The 22,125-nt window shown below is 39.1% G+C and overlaps 1 protein-coding gene across 8 annotated transcripts in view; it reads left to right on the forward strand.

Moving 5' to 3' along the window:
• The window catches only part of CHD7 (chromodomain helicase DNA binding protein 7), a 131,912-nt gene that overhangs the window by 75,688 nt on the left and 34,099 nt on the right, over positions 1 to 22,125 (forward strand). For 7 of the 8 annotated variants that reach the window (XM_069004815.1, XM_069004814.1, XM_069004821.1 and 4 more), the window contains exons 4-11: positions 7,705 to 7,843; positions 11,173 to 11,310; positions 12,389 to 12,454; positions 17,405 to 17,460; positions 18,866 to 18,980; positions 20,344 to 20,427; positions 21,370 to 21,507; positions 21,604 to 21,725. In XM_069004815.1, the coding sequence (XP_068860916.1) occupies positions 7,705 to 7,843; positions 11,173 to 11,310; positions 12,389 to 12,454; positions 17,405 to 17,460; positions 18,866 to 18,980; positions 20,344 to 20,427; positions 21,370 to 21,507; positions 21,604 to 21,725 (858 nt within the window). The remainder of the gene's footprint in view (positions 1 to 7,704; positions 7,844 to 11,172; positions 11,311 to 12,388; positions 12,455 to 17,404; positions 17,461 to 18,865; positions 18,981 to 20,343; positions 20,428 to 21,369; positions 21,508 to 21,603; positions 21,726 to 22,125) is intronic. The other variant, XM_069004819.1, reaches the window with a different exon arrangement.

Below are 22,125 nucleotides of genomic sequence, written 5' to 3' on the forward strand. Positions count from 1 at the left end.
GAATCACAGAATGGTTGGGGTTGAAAGGGGACCCTGGAGATCATGTAGTTCAACCCCCCTGCTAAAGCAGGTTCACCTATAGCAGGCTGCACAGGGTCCATCCAGGCGGGTTTTTAGTATCTCCATGGAAGGAGAGTTCGCAGACCCTGTGGGTAGCCTGTTCCAGTGCTCTGTCACCCTCAACGTAAAGTTTTTCTTCTTAGACAGATGGAACTTCCTGTGTTTCAGTTTGTACCCACTGTTCCATGTCCTGTCAGTGGGCACCTCTGAGCAGTATCTGTCTCCATTGTCTCGACACTCATCCTTAAGATACTTGTATGCATTGATAAGATCTCAGTCATCTCTAGGCTAAACATGCCCAGCTTCCTCAGCCATTCCTCTAAAGAGACATGCTCAAGTTCCCTAGACTCACAGGTTAAAGGCTGACCCAGCTACATAATAAGTGTTACTGAGCATTTCCTAGATTTTTGCTGCCAAAAAGTAAAAAAAAAATTACTGCAGGACTTCTCAATTGACTAGAGTGAAGTCTTGTTTAATAAACCATGGTTAGAAGGAGACTGCCTCAAAAACACCCATGGGTGATGGTCTGGACATCAGAGCTCAGAGCTGGTCTGTCCTGTCCACTCAATCCTAATACTTCTACGCACATCATCTCTAAATTTTGGGACATGCTGTGCAGATTAAAGGAGCAGTGTTTCCTCTGAAGGAACAAAACACTGTTTTCTTAGCTGTGTTCATAGGAGAGTCTTTATCTTCTTTCTCATGCAATGACTCTTGTCCCTGGCTGGCTAGGTGACTTACAGTATTTTAGTAAGTACTAAGCCCTGTTGTTTTACCTGTGAGAGAAACATGTTTGGAGCAACAGTAACAGCATTCAATGTTCCTTATGCTTACTCAGGGGTGTGGAGAAAGTCCTATTTTTGCTGTAACAGGCTTGTGTCTCTTGTTACCAAATGCTGTCTCGAAAACAAGGTTGTTCTCATTTTGTGGTCTTGTCAGCTTCAGTATCAAGCTTCTTTGAAGAACCCAGAGAATGTGTGGGGATGCTATGCTGCCAACGAATTTTAAATTGGTGAAAGAAATGTGCTTACTTTGGCAACATCACAGACTGGAGAACCTGTCCATTGACAGATCACTGAATCAAGTTTTTAAATAAATCAACAGTCCAAATGTTTAATCATGTAAACCACAGTGTTTCAAGCAGCACTAACTCCGGAAAGGAAATATTACAGTAGCTGAGATGAGTGAGATTAATGCAAGTTAATACAGATTATGGATGATTATGTAGAAGTAAAATATTTTGATAAAGTTAGTATCTAGCATGTCGTTACTGCTACCACTTATATTGCTCAGTATTTTGCTTCTAAGCATTGAAAAGGAGTAGTGTGGTTTCGAAATCTAAAAATGCTGTGCATAACTAATGGTCCTCATTCCTGAGTAAGATAATCAGCTTCAATAGAAGAGTTCTGCAGTCATGTAAAATTAAGGTAGATAAAGTTAGGTATTTGTTGAAGGGCAACATGTTTTGGATAGAGCATAATGAGTCGTTAATAGTTAAGTTTGATACAAGGCTGTATTAGAGCATACACAGGAAAGAAAAAATCTGGTGTTTAATTATCTTAACCATTTTGTAATTTAATATAGCTCATAACCCTGTTAGTTTAGTTCCAATTTCAACTAAAAGTATAATCCTTTTATGTAACAAATAATAACAAAACTCCAGAAACTTTGTCCTTCACATCTCTGTTATCTTTGGTGCAAGTTGAGACAAAATGAGCAGCCTGCCTCACTGAAATGCACCTTCATGTGAAGGACAAGTCAGATTGGAAAATGGAAGAATCTGATTAATTTCCTGGTGGTTTTAATTGTGTCATGGGCTCTCAAAAAGAAAGAAAACGCCCAAATAGGCTGCTAGTATGTTACACTGCATAGTGAAGGAAAGAGCACACAATAATATTGTACTATTACAGTTTAAGGGATATTAGCCCAATCCTGCCAATACTGAAAGACAAATACAGTGGTGGCTAAAAAAAAAATAACATTGGCAAAACAAATCTCTTGTGGACCAAACTAGTCAAGTTTGAAAGCAAACTGTAGGTAAACCTAGTAAACAAGTAAAGGGTTTTCGTTAAATTGGGTGGGTGCTGAGTATTATGTGGGCTCTAAATGTTACGGAGCCAGCTTGCAGGCACATGCAAAGCAGGCAGATTTTTCCAAAAGTAGAGGGACAGGAAAAGGCAAGTAATCCTACTGAATTGCAAAGTCATGGCTCAGATGTCTGTTCCTCCTGTGCCTGTCCCTGGAGGAGATGAGGACCACCTGTTTGAGAAGATCACACTGCAGCACAGCTGATATCTCTCCTGCCGCTTCCTATGAAACCCTAGAGAGTGGCCACTGATGATGGTGGCAGGAGCAGTAACTGTTTGCAAGGGCCAAATGGCAGCTATCTGCAGGAGCTCTTGCCTCGTCCCATCTCCTCAAAGCAATGTGCTGTGCTTTGCAGGGCTGCTCATATCTGCTTCCTCCCCTCCCTGTGGCAGGGAAAGCTCTTCATCTTTCCCACACACTGAACAGCAGCCTGGGACACAGTGTAGGGCAAGTGGCTTGCAGCTTACAAGGGAAGTGCTAAACATGAGCATAATCACAGTTTCTAGAGGGAGGTGGAGAAGGGCTTTTTGGCGCATGGTTCGGCTGTTTGTTGTATCGGAAAGGGGATGGCTCCGGGCCACGGAAGTGGGAAGAGGCTGCTGTGTGGGGGAGCGGTGAGGATAGCAGAACGCAGCACCCAGGGGAGCTGGAGGACAGGAAGAGAGGTCCCGAGGCAGTGGTGGTGGTTTCCACTCCCAAGGTCAAATCATCCTGAGCAAAGCAGGAAGGGGCTGCCTTTGGGAGAGAACAGGAAATCGTGCGAGATTTCCATGCATGTGTCCGCTGAGGCTGTTCCTGTTCACACCTGTCCTCATCTCCCTTTTGAACCAGCCCAGCTGCCTGATATTTACCTTTGCTTGTGCTGCAGGGCAGGCCTTGTAGGCTTCACTATTACCGAAGCTTTTTAGTAATTTGGCTGACTTTTCAGACTGGAAAAAACCTATTGTTTTTCCTACTTTTGTGATACATAAAAATGGATTTAAAAAGAAGTTTTGATTACACGAGGAGATTTAAAAAAGAACCATTTTCCTTGGGTAAGGCAGTACAGTATAAAGCTCACATCTCTGACATTTTGAGAAAGTGGGATTATTTTTCAATTGTTTTTATGCTCCACAGTGAATGTGTAAAGTTCGTCTCAGCCAGGTTCCAATCATGCATCTGTTACAGGACAATGTTCCCAAATGGTAAAATAAAAATTATTAATCCATCTGACTTATTTTAGATACAGAATTATAGAAAAAAACAGCATCCAAGTCATGATAGTTGTCATAAATTATACTAATAAACAGATCTATCAGTTACCCAGATCAGGTGCAATAGTTACACAGTGTAAACATGTGGGCTAATTACTTCGCCTCTTAATCCTGAAAGCATGTCATGATTTTGGGGTCATTTTTGAGTCAGATGGTTTGCCCCTGTAAGTTTCTGGAGTTTCATCTAGCTCTCTTGGTGGCTGCTGGGCTGACACAAAACACTTTGTCGGAGTTTGGATATCTTTCTCAAATTGTAAATCAAGCTCTCTTTTCAGTTGTCCTACTTACAGTTTTCCTCTTCATCCTCTTTTTCTTCATGTTGTTTGCTTGTTTGACCTTCTGCAGGTTGTCTTCTTACTGGTCCCATTTGGTCAGTATGGTGTGCAGTCCTCAAGGGTGAGAGGGTGAAACCAGAAAGTGATATTGGACAGTGAGATTGTAAAACATCTAATCTGAAATGTCTGTATTTATATCACTTGAATTGAGGGGCGAGTTTAACTGACAGTTTTGAAATACTTTAGTATTTTGTGTGTGGCAAATACTGCTTCAGTTTGTCCTAGATTTATAGTTCTCGTTTTGGGACTGGACACTTACCTTGTCACTAGTGGGCCTTGGCTAAATTTTGCATTCATGCATGTGTAAAAACAAATGAGGGATAGTTGCCTAAATATGTTTGTTACAGTTTACCTTCCTTGTTGCCAGACTTGGAAAGTACTATAGTTGTGTGCACCCAATGTTGAGCATTGACAGGGAGACCTAATGGCAGGGTCTCTGAGAACAATCTCTAAGTACCTGCCTGTTCTTCATGTGGAAAGGTAATTCTGTTCCAGGCTAATGCTGTTCCTGAATGGTCTGAGTATGATCTGCTGGAAAGTGCAAAGGCTGAGTCAAAAGTGGGTACATTTAATTGTCAGGAACAAATCACACTGGCTCTGCGAAGATGAAGAACAGTTGCTGACAATGCAAGGAAGCTGATGTTCCCACTGGCCAGATGAAGCTCCTGGGTGTGTGATGCACTGGGAAGCAGTATGTCCCTGCATTTAGAAGGGTAGTGCTGTTCTTCTATTTCTACTCCACCTTTTTTTTCCCCTTTCCTTCAAAGAAGTTGTAGCTGTGCATTTAAAAAAAGCAATTCTGTTGCTGAATTTAGAACTTAAAATTCCCGGTGGAGCTGCACACGGGCTTTGTTCTCCCCAATTTGGTGGCTATTTCATGTGCGTGTTTATAACCGGCCTGGGAAGGGAAGTGATTTGAAACTGTCCGAATCTCTTCGGCCGCGTCTCGGTTGCCGAGAGTGCCTGTGTACGCCGAGGCGCACGGCTCGGGGGTAGATACAGGTCATGAATGGCCCGTAGAGGGAAAGGTCTCTCAGAGGCCAGAAAGGAACCCGTGTCGGGGCGGACCTGCCCGCAGCGCCGGGCTCTTTGTCTGCACCCGGCCGGCCGGGAGCGCAGTGCGGTCGGTGGGTCGGCGGGCCCTCGTTAGCGCTGCCCGGCCTTTCAGCAGGCTGGTGTTTTATCCCGCCTAGCCCACGCTATTCTTCCCGGCTTTAAGCCTGTTATTCACAGGCGGCCGTGCACCGGGGGCACGGCACGACGGCTGAGCTTTAATTGCGCGCCCCGCTCCGATTTACGGGGGTCAGGGGCGAAAGGCGCTGGGCTGTCAGCGCGCTTCACCTGGCGGCGATCTTCACCTTCCATTTAAACAAGTTCGAGAAATGCGTTAAAGCGGGGTTTTTTGTTTGTTTTGTTTTGTTGCTGTTTGGTTTTTAGTTTTTAGCTGGTGTTTTGGAAGCGGTTTCGCGGTGATTTGATAAAAGCCGGTGTGTGTGCGGTGGGGGTTCCCGTGCCGCGGCCGCGCAGGTGCCGGGAGCGGGCGGGCGCTGATTGAGGGAAGCAGATGGCAGCGCTCGGTGGCCGCCGGCCAGCGGAGCAGGTGCTGGTCACGTGGCCGCGGGTTGCCGGGGCGACGCCAGCGCTCTCGGCGTGCGGATGAAAAGGCGAAGGGGGCCCCGCTTCAGCTGCGGCTTTTTGTGCCATTGGTGGCAGCCAGAGCGGAAACAAGCGCCGGCGGGGAGGGAGGGGAGCCCGCCGGGCACCGAGGGAGGGAGGCAGCGAGGGAAGGGAGGGAGGGAGGGAGGGAGGGACGCGCGCTGCCCGGCCCCGCCGCCTCTCGGGGCTCGCCCTCTGCCCGCGCTCCTCCCGCCGTGCCCAACTCTGCCCCCGCTGTGCCCGCGCTCTTTCCGCCGTGTCAAACTTCCCCCCGCCCATCCCCTTTCATTTTAAATTTTTTTTTAATTGTCACAGTTTGAGGTGGTGTTTTTTTTTTTTTAGCTGTGTCGAGTCCTGTTAATTTCACAAGATCACGGGATTGTTAGGGTTGGAAGGCACTTCTGGAGATCATCTCATCCAAGCCCCCTGCCAAGTCAGGGTCACCTAGAGCAGGTGACACAGGAAGGTGTCCAGATGGATTTTGAATGTCTCCAGAGGGGGAGACTCCACGACCTCACTGTTCCAGTGCTCTTCCACCCTCATTGTAAGGAAGTTCTTCCTCATGTTGAGGTGGAACTTCTGTTTTTGTTTCTGGCCATTGCTACTTGTCTTGTCACTGTGCACCACTGAAAAGAGTCTGGCACCATCCCCTTGACACCTCCTATTGAGATATTTATATGCATTAATGAATCACAGAATTGTTAGGATTGGAAGTAACCTCTGTAGATTATCTAGGCTCAGTCTTCTTTTTAAATAGGCCCAGCTACTTCAGTCTCTCCTCATAAGAGAGATGCTCCAGACCCCTAGTCATCATTGTGCCCCTCTTCTGTATCCTCTCCACTAGCTTCTTGTCTTTGTTTTACTGAGGAGTCTGGAACTGGACACAGTACTCCAGATGTGGCCTCGCTAGGGCTGAGTAGAGACAATTTTGCAATAATACAAATCCGTGTTCAAAACTCAGTTGTTTTGGGTTTTTTTTGTTTGTTTGGTTTTTGTTGTTTTTTTTTTTTTAACTTGGAAATCAGTGTTAGTTTAAGCATAGGCTGCAAGGAGAAAATATACCATAGCCAAGTTGTCACAGTCCTGAGGAGACATGTGACTGTATTGGGAAATTTTAAATTACAGCTCCAAAATACACTATTGGTGGGCTAATGTGCTGATCAAAACAAACAAACCTAAAGCTGATGTTTAAATGAGAAATTACAAATGTGAGGATCATGAAGAAAAAACAAACCCTAGGCAGTTTCCCAGGTATGAAATTAAAGTGATGAGAATGCAGAAGCCTTATAAAAGTGGCTGATATAGTGCTTGGTGACCTGTGCTTGCCATGTGTCAGCTACTAGCACACAGGTCTGCTCTGCTGTCAGTCATCTCAGCACTTTCCTTTAGTAAGCTCCTCACATTGGTAATGGGCTGCTGGGGGTTGACCACAAAAAAACTAGTAAAAACCTGCCTCAGACTCAAAGGCTAAAAAATGGTTAACTTATACCATTGATTTAATTACTATTTTAAAATTTCACCCCTGCCATGCTGCAGATCATCCCAGTGTGTGCTTTGGTGACGGTGTATTTAAAGCTGGATTTTGATACATACATCTTCACCCATTTTCAAGTCTCTGAGTGCAGCTGGAGACATGCAGTCCCAGCTCTTCAAGTGGTGAACATTTTCATGGGGGAGGAAGGGAAGGAACAACCCCCAAAACATTTCTCTACTGTCAGTGGATAGAGCGTTCTAGTATTGTGTAGATTCTGAGATACTAGCTGGGTGTATTTTCCCCCTGTACAAACTGCAGTTGCATGCATCGAGGCTGTTTGGGTGCCCTCAGCACTAACACTAAAGTGCATTTCCTGCTTGGAAATAGCAGGGATTGCAGAAGAAGATGAATTCAGTCCTTTGTTTTGGTAACGCTTTCTCTGGTTCTGCTTACCTGGTCTGCACCGTTAATACAAGACAAGCACATGCGTAACCCTGTTTCTCTTCTCATGTGTCAGGTTGTCCAAACACTGCTTTCAGAAAGTGCAGGTTCTGAAGAGAGCAGCTCTTCCTTTCCCATCTCATTTTTAGTTTCTTGTTGAGTACACATCGAGTGTCGCTGTCTAAGGTCTTGAAGGAAAGAAGCAAGGAGTGTTGTTAAGGCATGTGTGATGATGGCCCATGCATCACTGATTTTGCAGTCACCTTGAAATACTTACGAAAGGCGGTTGAAAATAACAAAGTCACTCATAACAAACATCTCACAGATCAACTGTTTTGTTAAGCACCTCTCACTTATATTTTTCTACAAATATTGATTAAAAATACCTCTGTTTTAGTAGCAAGAAGCAAGATTCAGAAGCCAGTGCTGCGAAGAAAAAGGTTAACAAGGGAAAGGAAGGTTCTGAAAACTCAGATTTGGAAAAAACTCCACCACCATCACCTCATCCTGAAGATGAAGATGATCCAGGGGTTCAGGTAATGCTATTGTTGAAGTTCATTGTAGGCTTTGGCAACTTAGAAGCATAAAACAATAGTTCTCATCATCTTTCTTAGAGAGGTACAGGTATTTCGATAATTTCTGTATTGTTTTCAAAGAAAGTGAGAAATGAAAATCAACATGGTTAATATTTTACAAAAGCAAGTATTTTTCATCATAATTTTTCTTTACAGTCTTGTTACTTGCAGATATGTGTATGGTGCTGCTGAGTCTTCACACATTCTCTCGATAACTGTTGCAGTTATGACGCTGAATGTTCTGTTCTGTAGACTTCATGCTCTATTACAAAGTCTCGCTTATAAGCTCGGTGTTTATTCTTGCATTGGCTTTGCAAACGTTCTGAAATCAAGAATGAGACATGACAAAGCAGAATGTTGGAAACATGCATGTCAGGGACTTGCAGCTACACTGCTTTAGTGGATGAAGGGCTTTTTTTGCAGGACTACCAGTCATGGGCTCACACTGATTAATTTTTCTTGACCGCGGCACACCAATCACCATCTGTCCAAACTTTGTTTCATGTAAAGAAATGGAAATAGAGTAGCATGTATGACAAGTTTTGTGTGCTCTGTCACTAGACATGTTAAGAAGTGGTCAGCTCCTGGCTTGCTTCTGCTGGCAGCAGTTAGAGTGGGCACTAGAAATAAAAATCCCCTCATGAAGAGGTGGGGACAAATTGAGGTGGGGAAAGTATGAGATTCCTATGTAGTCATACCAGTGTACATTGAATCCACTACATTTGTCCATTACACATCAGGTTGTGGATGGGTTGCTTCTGGTTATGAGAGATGTTCAGACTGGTGATCAGTTGGGAATGGTCAGAGTAGCCTGGTGAAGACTTTGGCAAACAGTTGTCCTAGACAAGCATGGTTTATGCCTTTCCTCCCATTATTTTCGAGAAGAATGTAGTAAATAATGAAATGTGAGCAATCTAGTATATTCTGGTTAAAAACAAAAGAGGCAGCAGAAGAGAGTGTTCTTCCTGACTCCTTCAAACTGTGTATTCTGAATTAAAGGAGTTACACCATGCAGATGTTGAAATGTTTGAAGAAGTAAGTTTTCTGTCCAGTGCTGCAATTCTCGCTCAGCCTGATTAAGGGAAAAGATGAAGAAACTTTGGAGCTGATGGGTTTTTTTGGGTTAATTTGTAGGTGATTATATTCTATTTACAATTGAACATCTCTGCATGGTTTGCTTGTTTTCAGTCTAGTGGAACAAAAACTTTCTCTTTGTTAAACACGATTGGGTGATAAACATTGTTTGATTTTATTTTTTTTTTTCGCAAGTAGAAGTGCTAGGGTATTTGCATCACTTTTTAATTAAATGTAACAAAGTATTTCAGGAAACTTTTTGTTTTCTTAATACTTTCTTGTACTGTTCATGCTATACAGCACCTGTACTTGTTTGCATGAACTTAGGAAATGGTTCCAACCATGTTTGCTAGGACAGCTACAGTTAATAAACTCGTTCGCATTTCTCAACCAAGACTGATGTTACTCAGTTGTCTAAAACACAGTTGCATTCTTAGTGTTAAATCCCGAGCCTTCTGTAGTGATATTATGTAGTAGTGCATAGTGATACACTGTTCTCTTTAAAGAGGAGAAATACTTGCCGTTGTATGTTTTGCAGATTTTTTTATATTCCATTATCAAACCTATTACTCACCTTTCTACCTGTAGATCAGTTAGCAAGTTAAAGATAATCTGATGCAGGTAAACATATGCTTAGTTTCTGACAACAGTGCATAACAATTGCAAAACCACATATGAATGTAAGAGGAAACAGGAAGTTCATCAGGTAAAAAAAAAATCAAATAAAGGCTACCATTATGTGTTTTAGGTATTATTTCTGTTAGGGAAATGGAAGAAGAGATTTTTGGCACCAAAAGTAATGGTAAGACTTACCTGCAGAGTCAGAAGAAAATTGGTATTTTCCCATCAGTGATCATGTAAATCAAGATGCAAATTTGTCAAGTGTTATCTATTTTGAAGTATAAAAATATTGTTTTGTGGAAACCCCCGTAAGTTACTGTGTTAAAGGAAGAAGCCACATCACCATTGTTTAAAAGGGTGATGTAAGCTTAACCTTTGCTCAAAATTTTCATTTTCAGTTAAATAAATAATTTCTAATTTTGTAAAGTGCATCAGGTATTTATGCTTTAAAAAGCATGATTAGCTATCTAAAAGTAAATATTTGACTTTGTCTATGTATATTGAGAAACTTGGGTGCATAAGTCTGTTAAACAAGCTACATAAGTATTTGCATGTACCAGTGAGGAGGTGTGGTAGCTGAGAAAGATGTATAAATGAATAGTGTTCAATATATAAATAAATGGTGTATCAAGTCATTAAGGTGGGTTTTTTTTTAACAGTTGATATTCAACATAATTTTAATATATACATTACTCTATTGAGATATTTGATGCTCAGTTGACAGTTTCCTTCAACAACATATGCTTACAGCTTTTCAAATATATAACCTGATGCAGATTATCTGGGAAGTTGAATTTTATTGTTGTAGATAACAATACCCAGCACCGAACATCAAGGTGCAAATTCTGTCAAATGCATACTTGTGTATTTTACAGGTTGTTTTGTGCAGTTTTGCTGAAGCAGTCTCTCATCCTGGTGGTGAGGGTGTGGGAACACAGAAATCATGTTTTCAATTTGGGGTGGTTCAAGTTTTCCATTCTCCTCTATTAGTTTGGGGTCTTTTCCCATGCTGTGCTGCAGGATGCCTTTCTGAACAGTGCTGGGTCAGTGAAGTGAGGAAATCGTATTTTATTGTGTTTCCCCTACAAGATAATCCTGGTATGACTGGGTGGATGGGGAGAGGAAGAAAGTGTGTTGTCACTGCTTAGCAACACAGTGGGCCATGCTGTGGAAAGGTGGTGTTTGGCTCCTGCATTGGCCATCTGTCAAAGTTTGTTAGAGATGTGAATGGAGAGGTGCAACTTCTTGGGTTTTAATTGCTTTCTGAGATAGGCTAACATTGTTTTAGTAATGTTAAAAAAAGTGAAACAATCCCCCCCCACTTTCCAACTTGGAACAAGCATAAAGTCGATTTTTGTTCGCGATTGGTTTTTTGTTTCATTTTAGGTTTTTGTTGTTTTTTGCTTACAGAATTTAAGAATAGCTACCAGGCAGGAATTCAGTAGGGTCCTGAGTCCACTATTTCTACCAGGGTGCTGTAGAAATCACAGTGTTTACTGCACACTAGTGTATTTGAGACACAGAGAAGTCTTCTCAGTTATTCTGCTGCTTATCAGTTTTGTTTCTCATGAAAAGGATTAATGTTTTCTTTTCAGAAACGACGCTCCAGCAGGCAGGTGAAGAGGAAGCGTTATACCGAAGACCTGGAGTTCAAGATTTCAGATGAGGAGGCTGATGATGCTGATGCTGCTGGAAGAGACTCTCCTTCAAATACTTCTCAGTCAGAGCAACAGGTCAGATATGAATAGACTGGAAAGATGGCTGTAACTGCAGCACTCAATGATCAAATATGGGCCCTTTTCCTGAACTATATTCATACATGGTTGACACAGTGTGCCAGAAGACATTCGTTTTTACATTCTTAAAAAAATATATGAACTCATGGCTTTGTTTGCAAGCTGATGATATGCAGCTTGAAAGTTCAGCCTGAGTTCTTTGAAATTAGTGGTCCCTAGCCAAAGGAAAGCTAAACTGTACTGCTAGGAGTCTTGAATTTACTTCTGTGAATTCAGTGGTCTGGCTTCTGTGACTTTAATAAACCACTCAAGCTTGTCTCCTGCTGCTAGGCACCATAAGAACTCCTTTATGAAATTACTGCCTTGTAGTACCCAGCAGGGTACTTTATTCTCTGTGCAATGTAAATGATGGATAAAATAGTTTGAATAAGATGAGGGGTAATACTGTAGGAATGACTGTTGTAACAATCTCATTGTTTTGTAGTGCTTTTTCAAAGAACTACTTCATTTAACTGATGACCTATTGGAGAATATATACATGTTCTTTGGTATTTCATTTGGCAATTTGTTAAGCCTTGTGAAATATTGTATGTGATCTCCATTGTTAATTGTGTCTTATCATAAGGAGAATTTGGATGGTTTGCCTCCTGTTGTAATAGTGAATTAATGTAATAGAGAATTGCAGGCAGTTTTGAGAGCAATCGTGTGGACACCTGCACAGCGAACTAGAGCTTCTGAACATCATCTCCTGTTTAGACTGTATGGTGCTGAAAGCATGTATTATTTTAGGAGAGGGGAACTTCTCATGATGTTACATTTGTTTATCTGTGCATGTCAGCCTTAACTGTGAGAGCTGAAGTTGCATTAGGTCTTCAAAATGGGCTCAAACAAGTATCCTTCAATCCTTTATTATGGCATTAAATCTCTTTGAATCTTTAAAGTTCTCATGCTAGGGGGAAAATGTCCTCTTGGTATTAAGCTACTGTTACAAAAAATTATTTTAAAGTTTTTCTAATAAAGGAAGTCCTTAACAAAGGTGCACTTGCATAACTCTTGTATGCTGTTTATGATGTAGGAATCTGCTGATGCTGAAGGTCCTGTTGTGGAGAAAATCATGAGTAGCCGTTTAGTCAAGAAAAAGGTAAAACAAATCCCCTTCCCCCCATATTTTTAAATAAGTTAAGCATATTTCTGTTGAAGCTCTTACTGAGTTCTTAAAATACCTCAGTTATTCCCAATTAAAAATCTGTTCTGTTGAATAGAGGAGGTTCCCTGAAAGTGTATTCAGATGGTATGCAACATGTTTTTCAGTGGACATACACAAACCAGATTGTTTAATCTTTTACTTATTTCTTGCTTTTGTTGGATGAAAAATTTGATTTTTGCAAATAGACATGCCTGGGTGAAATCTGTGGTGCTCTTCATTTCAGAGTGATATTCCATAGGAGTTTGATGAATGAGAGAACTCTCCTGTATCCCAAACATCTGCCTTTTCTAGTAAACAAAAACCCTTGCCCATAATTTTTGTATATTTTGATGGCAGTTGTGCTTAGCAGCTGAAACAAATTTACAAGTGACCAAGTATGATACGTACACAGGTGATGAATATCTTCCTTTTCACTGTGCTAAGATGGTGAAAGAAACACTCAAGTTCAGTGTGGTTCCCTTACAATTTTGCCCTGGTTCCTAGTTAGGTTCTTATTTTGCTTACAAATTTTTCTAACCTACTTCACAACTTGAAGGAAGGCCTTTGCACTTCCAAAGTATTTGAACTCTGAGAAGGAAGTAAAAAAGAACTTACTCCAAAAAGAGCATGATTATATTTATAGACTCTTTTGTGGAGCTGATTCTCTGACTTGCACTACAGTTGGACAGAAAATTGTCTGATTTACGCAGATATGACATCATGTAGATCTTAGTTAACCAGAAATTCATCTTTTCCTCAGTGTTAATTTTCACACTGGAGAAAGGAAAATTGCCTTTATTCATAGGTGTTTTATTCAATGTTGTGGTGGTTTGGGATTTGGTTTTGGGTTTTTGTTTGGTTTTCTTGGGTGGGGTGGGGTGTGTGTGTTCAGTTTTATTACTACTGTCCTAACATCATTAACAGTTTTGTAAACCTACATTTGTTCAATGTCATGAGCGCCTGTGATTTAATCTGACCTGTTTATGCATCTTACACAGCATAAAACTTCTAAGGCCTTTTTTGAGTTTTTTTCTGTTTGTTTTTTTTAAGTCTAGAGCTGTATTTTGTGTTTCAAACCATAGGCTTATTTTTCAGATAAACTTGAAGTAATATAAAGTGAGTATTTAGTTGTCCTGATGGTCTACTAGACAGGAGAGGAGAATGTGGTTCTTTCATAGATGTCTTTACATGGGAAGCTGTTTTTCACCAATTATTCTTCCCTTCTTCCTCTCCCCTGCAAACAAAGGTGTGATTACTCATGGGGAGTGTGTATTTTGCTGCAGTTTGTGGGAAGTGGTTGGTCTGCTGCTTACATGTCTTTGATTGCAAGCTCTGCTGGAGGCAAGCTCTATTTTGAGCTTTTTCTTTAATGTTTTTTATGGATTGTATTTGCAGGTTTGAGGGGTGTCTCTTCTTTCCTTGTTCTTCTCCCCAACCCTCTTCTCCAAATTAAAAAAAAAAAAAAATGGATTTCAGGATGTTAATATTTAACATCTGAAATGTCCAACTGTGCTTTTATTAAAGGTCTTTTACACTCTTACTAACGTCATCAAAACCCTGGTTGTTAGATTACTAATCAAAGTAAAATTGCTGCGATCAGGACCAGTGCATAAAATAAACATGAGGAGAGGCTTCACTAGGAAACCTTTCAGTGGATTAGGTTGTAACAAAGATGTTGCATTCAAGTAAAGGACATTAGATAATGAATATGCTTTTGGAGCAGTATTCTTATCACAAAATCATGCTGGTTTTCTGAGAAATAGCCTTAGTCTAGTTCTGGAGTTAGATAGGATGCAGCGCTCTACTTGCAGCCATTTTTGAAACATACAGAGTAAAAGTTAGAACTGAGTTCATGTTTAAGTAAAAAAAGACGGTGTTTTTCCCAGTTGTTCTTAACATGGAATGTTGAATTCCTTTGAATATTCTGTCTTCTTGCAGAAAGCATTAAGTACATGTATCACTCTCTTTCCAAAGCTGATGAGTTTGGATATTGAAATTTTTCATTCAGTCCTCTTTACTTCCTGCTTCTTAACTTTGAAAAGGAATAGCTAGAACTGATTATGCTATCCAGCACAAATAGCACATATTGTGGAAAGACAGGGAGTCTGTAGAACCTTGTACCTGCATGTTACACGTGTGAATGTCTCTTTTTGCCTCCTAGTACGCATGAGAATTAGAACTAATTGTAATGTGTACAATATCTACATCTCTTCCTCAAACTGATCAGTTTACAGTTTAGTGCTGTGTATCAATTGAGGTAACTGGGTTTTGTGTGTTGCTTTGCATCTGTTACTAATGTGTTCTGTCTGCTATTTTTCTGGTAGTTGATAGTTGTGGTGGTTTGGGGTTTTCTCATGGTTTGTTTTTTTCTTAGGTGATTTTTTTGTTTGGTTGGGTTTTTTTTGGCTTTTTTTCCCCCCAAGCTTTTGTATCTGCACCTGAGTGGCTTACACAACTAACTTTTGCATTAGCAGTGTTACTGTATCACCTCTGTGGCAATGGCATGCAAGATAATGTGCTTTTAAGTATTTGCTTGAATGAAGAGGTCATTTATTTCTTCAATTATCTGCAGAGACTGTGAATCAGATCCTGGTCGCACCTGGAAGTGATAATTTGAAGTGTCCTGCATTGCCCAAGTCTGCCATGTGTTATTTTAGGATGTCTGTGTAATCAGTTTGGGGAGAATTTGCATAAATGTTCTATCTCACCTTTTTACCTGGTTCATGTAAATGTACGGGTAGTGGTGGGTGCACAGTGACATCAGAGGCATAAGCTGCTGTCTCTTATACCCTAAACTGATGTACTGTTAACCTCTGCTTGAGTGCTGACAATTTTAATTTGATTAGATTTTTGGAGGAGGGTGTAAGTGGTGAATGCCAGACTAAGATTTGAAAAATATTTTTTCTGAAATACTTTTTGCTTAGGTGAATCTTTGATGCACTCTCATAGAAACATCTAACAACATAGACCAGTTACTACCTATTAGACAATACAAAAGCGTGTTTTACTTATGAGAGTTACAGAATTTATCAAGATCTGCATTGTAAATTATTGTTATTAAGTTGGCAGCTGACAAAAAATATGTTTGACTGAAATGCTGTTGAGGGGAGTGAAGTTGGTTACTATGAAACCTCTATGTAAAGGTGTCTAATGATTTTGTCATTGTAATACTGTTGTATCTCAAAGCATTCTGGTTTAACACTAATCAAAGAGAGTTGGCTGTAATACATTTTAGTTAATAAAAGAAGTTAATGTCTTAAAATTAGGGTTGATTTCTTAAAGACGAATTTTGCCTCAGGGCAGTGAATAGGTTCAGGTAATGTGATCTCCAGATTCTTTTTTCAATGCAGTTTTGATCTCTAAATATTAATATAGTCTTGAGAAAGACTCTTCTCAATTTTTTGTTTAAAAAACATCTTGATGGTCTTCAGATTCCTTCCTTTGACAGTGTCTTTGTAAGTGTCATAGAAGTTTCTTCCCTGCATTTAGGTTTAGAGGATAGTTTGAATAGCTTATCTTCTTCGACAGAAGATTCAAAAAGATCAAGAAGTAGCACCAGGAATCTTCTTCCATTTCTTTAGGGAGAAATAGGTGGAATCTGGTGTTGCTCCTTTCTCTAGGAAGGAATACAAGCAGACTGTAATGGAGTGATATAAATGCTAAACTGAAACTCTCTTGCTAGTCAGGAAGTAAAGGAATACTATGCGAATCAGGGACTAGGAGTGCATGAACTTTACTGTGCTAGAACACAGTTTAATGCAGCTGCTACTGTTGTTCTTTAATTGCACTGCTATGGAGGTAACATCTAGCCAGCAACTAAAGATGACAAAACAAAACCAAAAGTTTCAGAGTAGTCCCTCTTGTGTGTATGTGTGTATATATCTTTTTTAAAATATATATAGAAATACAAAAAATGTTGATTTATAGAGCAGTCAACAGTTTTGCATGTTTAATGCTGCATATACAGTAGTTATTACAGAGGTTGTTGTCGCTGATGAAATGTATGAACCAGAAAATGCTCCTCTATTTAAAATTTTCCTAAAGTTCATTAGTAAAAACAAACCATTTATATTGTGACATAAACCGAATTCTAAATGTGTGCCTGGTGCACTGTCCTTAGTTTGTCCTATGGCTGGGTTAATTCAACAAAGTATTACATGCCATATGTTATGCAATACTTTGGCACCAGGGATGAGTTAAGGGTAGCTCAACCCTTAGCACTGAATGCCCTTGGTTTTGCTGGTTTACATCACAACTTTAACCTTGCTTTAAATGTAGTTTTTGGTGTTAATTTAATTTGGCTGCTCTGTATGTGAGACATCTTGCCTGAGTGAATTTAATTGCACCATTGAGTAAAACTAAAGCCATGAACACTGATGCACTAAAATTCTAGCATAGGTATAAGGTTTAGTTTTATATGGCTTCTTGTTTGGAGTTATTAACTATATGGAGGAATAAACCCCCTTTAAAACTCTTTTTTAAAACATTACAAAACCCACAATGTAAAGTTGCCATGAGCCAGCCAAAAATAATACATATGGCATTCAGGAGTGCAGTTGCTAATTGGCTGCTGCCTGAGAAAATGGTACTCTTGGCTTCTACTTAACACTGTGGGTTTGGCAGAAAGCCAGATTTGGGGTGAGGTTGTGAATGAAGCTGCATGTGGTTAGGGAGGAGTTCAAATGATTCATGTCTTGGAAGTTGTAGTAAGCAGTGCAGTATGTACTTGGGTAAGCAGCTGGAGGAAACTCCTCACCCATGTCCTCCCCCACAAATCTTTTCCTACACCTCCACTTGTGTTTCTATGTGGGTACCGTAGTCCATATCTCAGATAGTTTTTAAATCATTTACTAAATTGGGCCGTTTACAGATTTAATTCATGTTTCAACATTTTTTTTCTTTTAGATGGAAAATGGAGAGGAAGTAGAAATAGAGGAATTCTACGTAAAGTACAAAAACTTGTAAGTAAAGTTACAGGTTTGACTGCTATCCTTAAGTTCACATTACTTTTAAATAGCTTTCAAAACTGGTTTTGTAATTGATAAAACTTACTATCAAACTTTAAACATATCTAATGCTTAATCCAAAACAGTGACAAATAAACAGGGAAATACCTTGCATTGGTGGTACAGGGTTTGACAGTGTTGTCTTAATTTGTGTTCTCTCCAGAATTAAATCCACAGGTAAAATTGCTCTGCTATTAAATGCTTTAAGGCTCATTATGCATGCAGGCTCATGAACACATGCGTGTGTAGCTGTGTAGGTCTAACTGCAACCGTAGAGTAAGTGTGTGCAAACTACTCAAAAATAACACTTAATGTTGTTCAAAAACAAGATTTATGTTGAACAAAATGTCTAAGATAACAAACAAATGAGATGGCTTTCAATATTCCAGCAGACCGTTACCCCTCCATGAGAGGAATGTAATTGTGGTGAGAGCAGCATGTTGTTCCACTTCTGGACTCTGAAACTGCAATGCAATCAGTATTTAAAATAAAACACTTCATAGCTGGATAAGCTCACTTTTCTTGTAGAAAATCAGCACACCTTGTTTATTTTTACCAAATTTTCTATCTGAGAGACAGAAATCTGCTTTAAGGGAGCTTATGGCAGCTAACTGCACATAGTTGACTTTACTTGAAATATGCTGTCATTTTTGTACCTTTTGCATTATATTGTTTATTGTATAATGTTTAATTGCTTAATTATGTTTTGTTTAGTTCTATTAAATAGACATAATTTTTGTGCTAAATGTTGTGTCTTAGCAATAGAACTTTTGACAGACTAAATTTATGGAGTGGGACAAGTCACTTTGGCAGAGATGCTCTTCCTTATTCTGTGTTGTTACTGGGGAACTGTATTTACAAGGAATTTTCCTTTCTCTGTCAAAAAGACTCACAAGCAATTTTGAGTTACAATGCTGTTCTCACAAAAAAAATTATATAGGATGTTAGTATTTAAAATATTTGCAACTTTTCATTAACTCACAAAAATGCTAGAATATTATTCTCTTTGCTAGAATATGATGCTAAAAAGTGAATTTATCATAAGTGTCTTGTATAGTAATTATGTTTTAAGTATGCCAAGTAAAAATTGTCCTAGCTTTGTGCCAAACTAAATATAGAGGGTATGTATTTAAATTTTGAGTGGGAGTTGTTTCTATTTCCTGACAAGTTTCTCTATTAGTAAGTGTAATTACTTTGAGCAAAGATGATTGGTTAATAATCTGTATGATAAAGAAGATAGTGTCCAGTTTTCCAAGCATAGCACTACCACGTGCTGGAAAGTTCTAGTTATACTAGTGGCATACATAAGGAGTGCAATGGAAGGAGAGTTTGAGTAAGATTTTTCTGTTTCATCTTCTAGTTCTTACCTTCACTGTCAGTGGGCATCTGTGGAAGAGCTGGACAAAGACAAGAGAATTCAGCAGAAGATTAAGCGGTTTAAGGCAAAACAGGGCCAGAATAAATTCCTTTCCGAAGTACGACTTTTTTGTTTGTTTCTTTTGGGTGTTTAAGGAATATTTTCAGGAATTCTTATTCTGTATACAAGCAGAACATTGTGAATAACTGTGTGATATATCAGTAGCACTTATTCCGATATAAAGCATAACCATTCTGGATGCAAGTCTTGCAAGCTTATGAAAGTCAAATGATCTATCCTGACTGAATACTTTTTCCTATACTTTTTGGTTTTGTTTTTTGCCCTTGAAGTGAGTGGCTAGTTATTTGCCTTGTAAGCCTGACTGAATCAGTACCATGTCTTTTTTTCTCAGGAGCTGATTATGCCAGAAGAAATGCATGCCATTTTTCTGTGTTATGGACTGCTGCTCACTAGGGATTCTAAGCTTTTTATCATCAATTTAATTTCACTTAGAGCCATAAGCAGTAATGTGGCAGGGGTCCTGTCAATAAAAGACCAGATCTGCTGATTTGTGTCTCTGAAAGACTACCTTTTAGAAAAATGCTGTCTTTTAGAAAAAAAAGTTGTGTTCATGAGCTACTGTATTTATTTCTTTATACTTATTTTTACTATACCATTCAAGCTGAAATAAAAACCTGTTGCAAATTGAAAACTTTCATCTGTTCTAAGTGAAGATACCTGGAATTGTTTCTATTTTGTTTTTTTAATCTGTTTTCAAGTGGGTCACAAGTTATTGTAAATATTTGGAATTTGTCCTTGTTTTAGAAAAATATGCAGTCTTCAATATAAAACAACCTTTTGTCTCTCTCTTCTCTTGGAGTGGATCTTTAAACTATAAAATTAAATGCAATACTTTAGTATGCAAGAGAATCCTGTAAGTTGTTTAAAGCATAAGAACAAACTAAAAAATTGTGATTTTTGGAGAAACTGTGTATGCATGCATTATGTTTTCTCTGTTTTTGAAATAATAATCTTTGAATCTTGCTTATAAAGCAGTTAGACAATTCCTGTAGTTAAAATAATCCAAAGGCACTTAGTGTATAAGGCTCTTATTTCTTTATTGCAAGCTGTAGTTTTCAAGAATGCTAAATGCATTGCATGCCATAAGCCTTTTCGATTGCTCATTAGTGAATTGTAATTTCACACTTCATTTAAAATATTCTTAAACATTCTCTCACAGTAAAAGGTTTCACACAGTAATTAAGAGGCCCAGTTAACAAAGTCTGAGAAGTCTGATTCCCTCACGGGGAATGATCTTGCTGAATTGTAGCATTTCAATTAACATGTTGAAGTTTGCCAAATATAAATTCTGTGTCACCGTGACCCAAAATATTATTGCCTGATGAAATATATAATCATTTTTCCTCTCAGGAAGGGCTAATAGAGATATCTTTTATATTTTTGCCTCTCTCCTTGAACAGATTGATGATGAGCTTTTTAATCCAGATTATGTGGAAGTTGATCGAATCATGGATTTTTCGCGTAGCACAGATGATAATGGAGAGGTAAACAAAACTTGTAGTGCATCTCTAGTCATATAGACATTGTGTTTAGAATTTATTGTTTAGAAATATGTTAATTAGAATATATTAAACACTTACAGAAAGTACCATGGTATATATGTGTGTATAAAATAAGAACATGTTTGAGAAAACATTGGTTGATGTAGCAGTTTCCCTTAAATAAAGGGGGTTAAGTGAGAATTCCAAACTGCTTATAACTTCTTACCTATATTTAAAAAAACACACAAAACAACCAACCAAAAAGCAACAACAACAACAACAACAAAGTGATATTTAATATGGTAGAAATATGATGTCCATGCATGTAATGCAGAATTTAAATGAAAATTGCAAGAAAGAGTCTTAGCTAAATGTCATAATGGTTTAGACATTGTTTAGACTACCTGTTACAGAAGAAGTCCTGAACTTGCTGTTTCTTCATTTTTAATGACTTGTTCTGCAAAAAAGATTATTTTGTCTTCCAGGAGATTCCTTTTTTATCCTGGGAGAATAGAAAGCTTCACTGGCACCGTCACTGCTTCCATGTTGGCTCTGTCAGTGAATGCTGGTGGTATATTTGTCTGTTGTGAAGTTTCTGATGATGCTAATAAGAGAAAACAGTTGATTTGTAAATATGTAGTAAAGCATAGAAATTGTAAGGGTTGAAAAATTAATATTGTTTTGCTTCTAAATTTTAGTCTAACTTTACTGTTTTCAAATGTTGTGTTGTGCTCATTTTGGTGGTGAGCCTGCATTCTCCAGGTTCTCATCTTACTTCACTAGGTCGTCAAGGTGTCAGCCTGCTGTTTATCCTTTTGGCTGAGTCAGACATTCAGGTCTGATCAAGCTTTTTGAACTTTATCTTAGCTGCAGATCTCCTGTAAAAATGGCTGCACTTTTATTCTTTCTGTATTGTGATGTAATGTAATTTTTGTCTTAACAAAGCCTGTAACACATTATCTGGTGAAGTGGTGTTCGCTTCCTTATGAAGACAGCACTTGGGAGCTCAAGCAAGACATCGACCAAGCCAAGATCGAAGAATTTGAGAAACTGATGTCTAGGGAGCCAGAAATGGAGCGTGTGGTAAGAATTGGCTCTATATAGAGGATTTTATTTGAAAATAGTAAAGTAATGTGGTCTTTTAGAAACCACTAATGGGATTTGCTGTATTTGAAACAGGAGCGACCTCCTGCCGATGACTGGAAGAAATCGGAGAGTTCCAGGGAGTATAAAAACAATAACAAACTCAGGGAATACCAGTTGGAGGGAGTAAACTGGCTTCTTTTCAATTGGTACAACACGTACGTAAAACATTGCTTACTACTAAATCCTGCTTTGGAAAAGCTTTTATAGCTTACTTGGAATAGCAACCTTTGAAAGTAACCTAGTAAAGTGAGACTTTAGAATCATTTACATGGCTCATTTTTTGCAGCAGAAGTTGTATACAAACTAATTTGGGGTGGAATGTGAATGTTTCTGACAGATTTTTGTGGCAAGTGCTTTGGGTTCATGCATGCCCCTGCTGCCCCTTCCTCCCCCTTGTGAAATTGAGAGATACATGGAAGAGATATATCCATGCTGACAGCATCACAAATCATAACATTTACTTAAAATGCAAAAATGTTAAGATGCCTTTTCATTCGAGAAATACCTGGTTTATTCCTGTTATCGCCTTACTGATTTTCTATGTTTTAAGTTGGG

The sequence above is a fragment of the Aphelocoma coerulescens genome, chromosome 2 (genome assembly GCF_041296385.1).
Source record: "Aphelocoma coerulescens isolate FSJ_1873_10779 chromosome 2, UR_Acoe_1.0, whole genome shotgun sequence".
NCBI classification, from domain to species: Eukaryota; Metazoa; Chordata; class Aves; order Passeriformes; family Corvidae; genus Aphelocoma; species Aphelocoma coerulescens.